Below are 411 nucleotides of genomic sequence, written 5' to 3' on the forward strand. Positions count from 1 at the left end.
GCACAAAAGAGTCACAACATACTGTGGCTTCAAAGCCAGCAGCTTCGCCTTCTTGACGCCAGAACCTAGAGCTCATTTACCATTTTCGTTGACACTTCAAGACACCGAAGCGAGCGCGAGCGGGAGGTCTTCCGTCGGGTCTCCAATGCGCACCACAGCTTCCGGTCCAGGGCACGTTCCTGCAGGTCCTGGAGGTGATCATCCCCAGCCTCGCCAAGCACCGCGTCCTCAACCTCGCCAGCCAGACGGGGAAGATCCTGAGGTAAGTCAGATGAACCGTGTCAGTTTTTACACCTTCATCCGCTCCTCTTTGAGATACCATGACTATCATTTTTAGGTAAGATTAGCTAGTATACACAGTCGGGTGCAATTCATAAACCAACGACTTTTGAAATAATACGCATATATCCA

General features: G+C 50.9%; 1 protein-coding gene across 1 annotated transcript in view; it reads left to right on the plus strand.

The window, feature by feature from the left end:
• Positions 1–411, plus strand: part of LOC119594194 (lisH domain-containing protein ARMC9-like) — a gene marked incomplete in the record, with an annotated part of 29,121 nt that overhangs the window by 26,139 nt on the left and 2,571 nt on the right. The window contains 1 exon segment of the mRNA XM_037943263.1: positions 102–262. Within this exon segment, the coding sequence (XP_037799191.1) occupies positions 102–262 (161 nt within the window).

The sequence above is a fragment of the Penaeus monodon genome, chromosome 33, assembly GCF_015228065.2.
Source record: "Penaeus monodon isolate SGIC_2016 chromosome 33, NSTDA_Pmon_1, whole genome shotgun sequence".
In the NCBI taxonomy this organism is placed as follows: Eukaryota; Metazoa; Arthropoda; class Malacostraca; order Decapoda; family Penaeidae; genus Penaeus; species Penaeus monodon.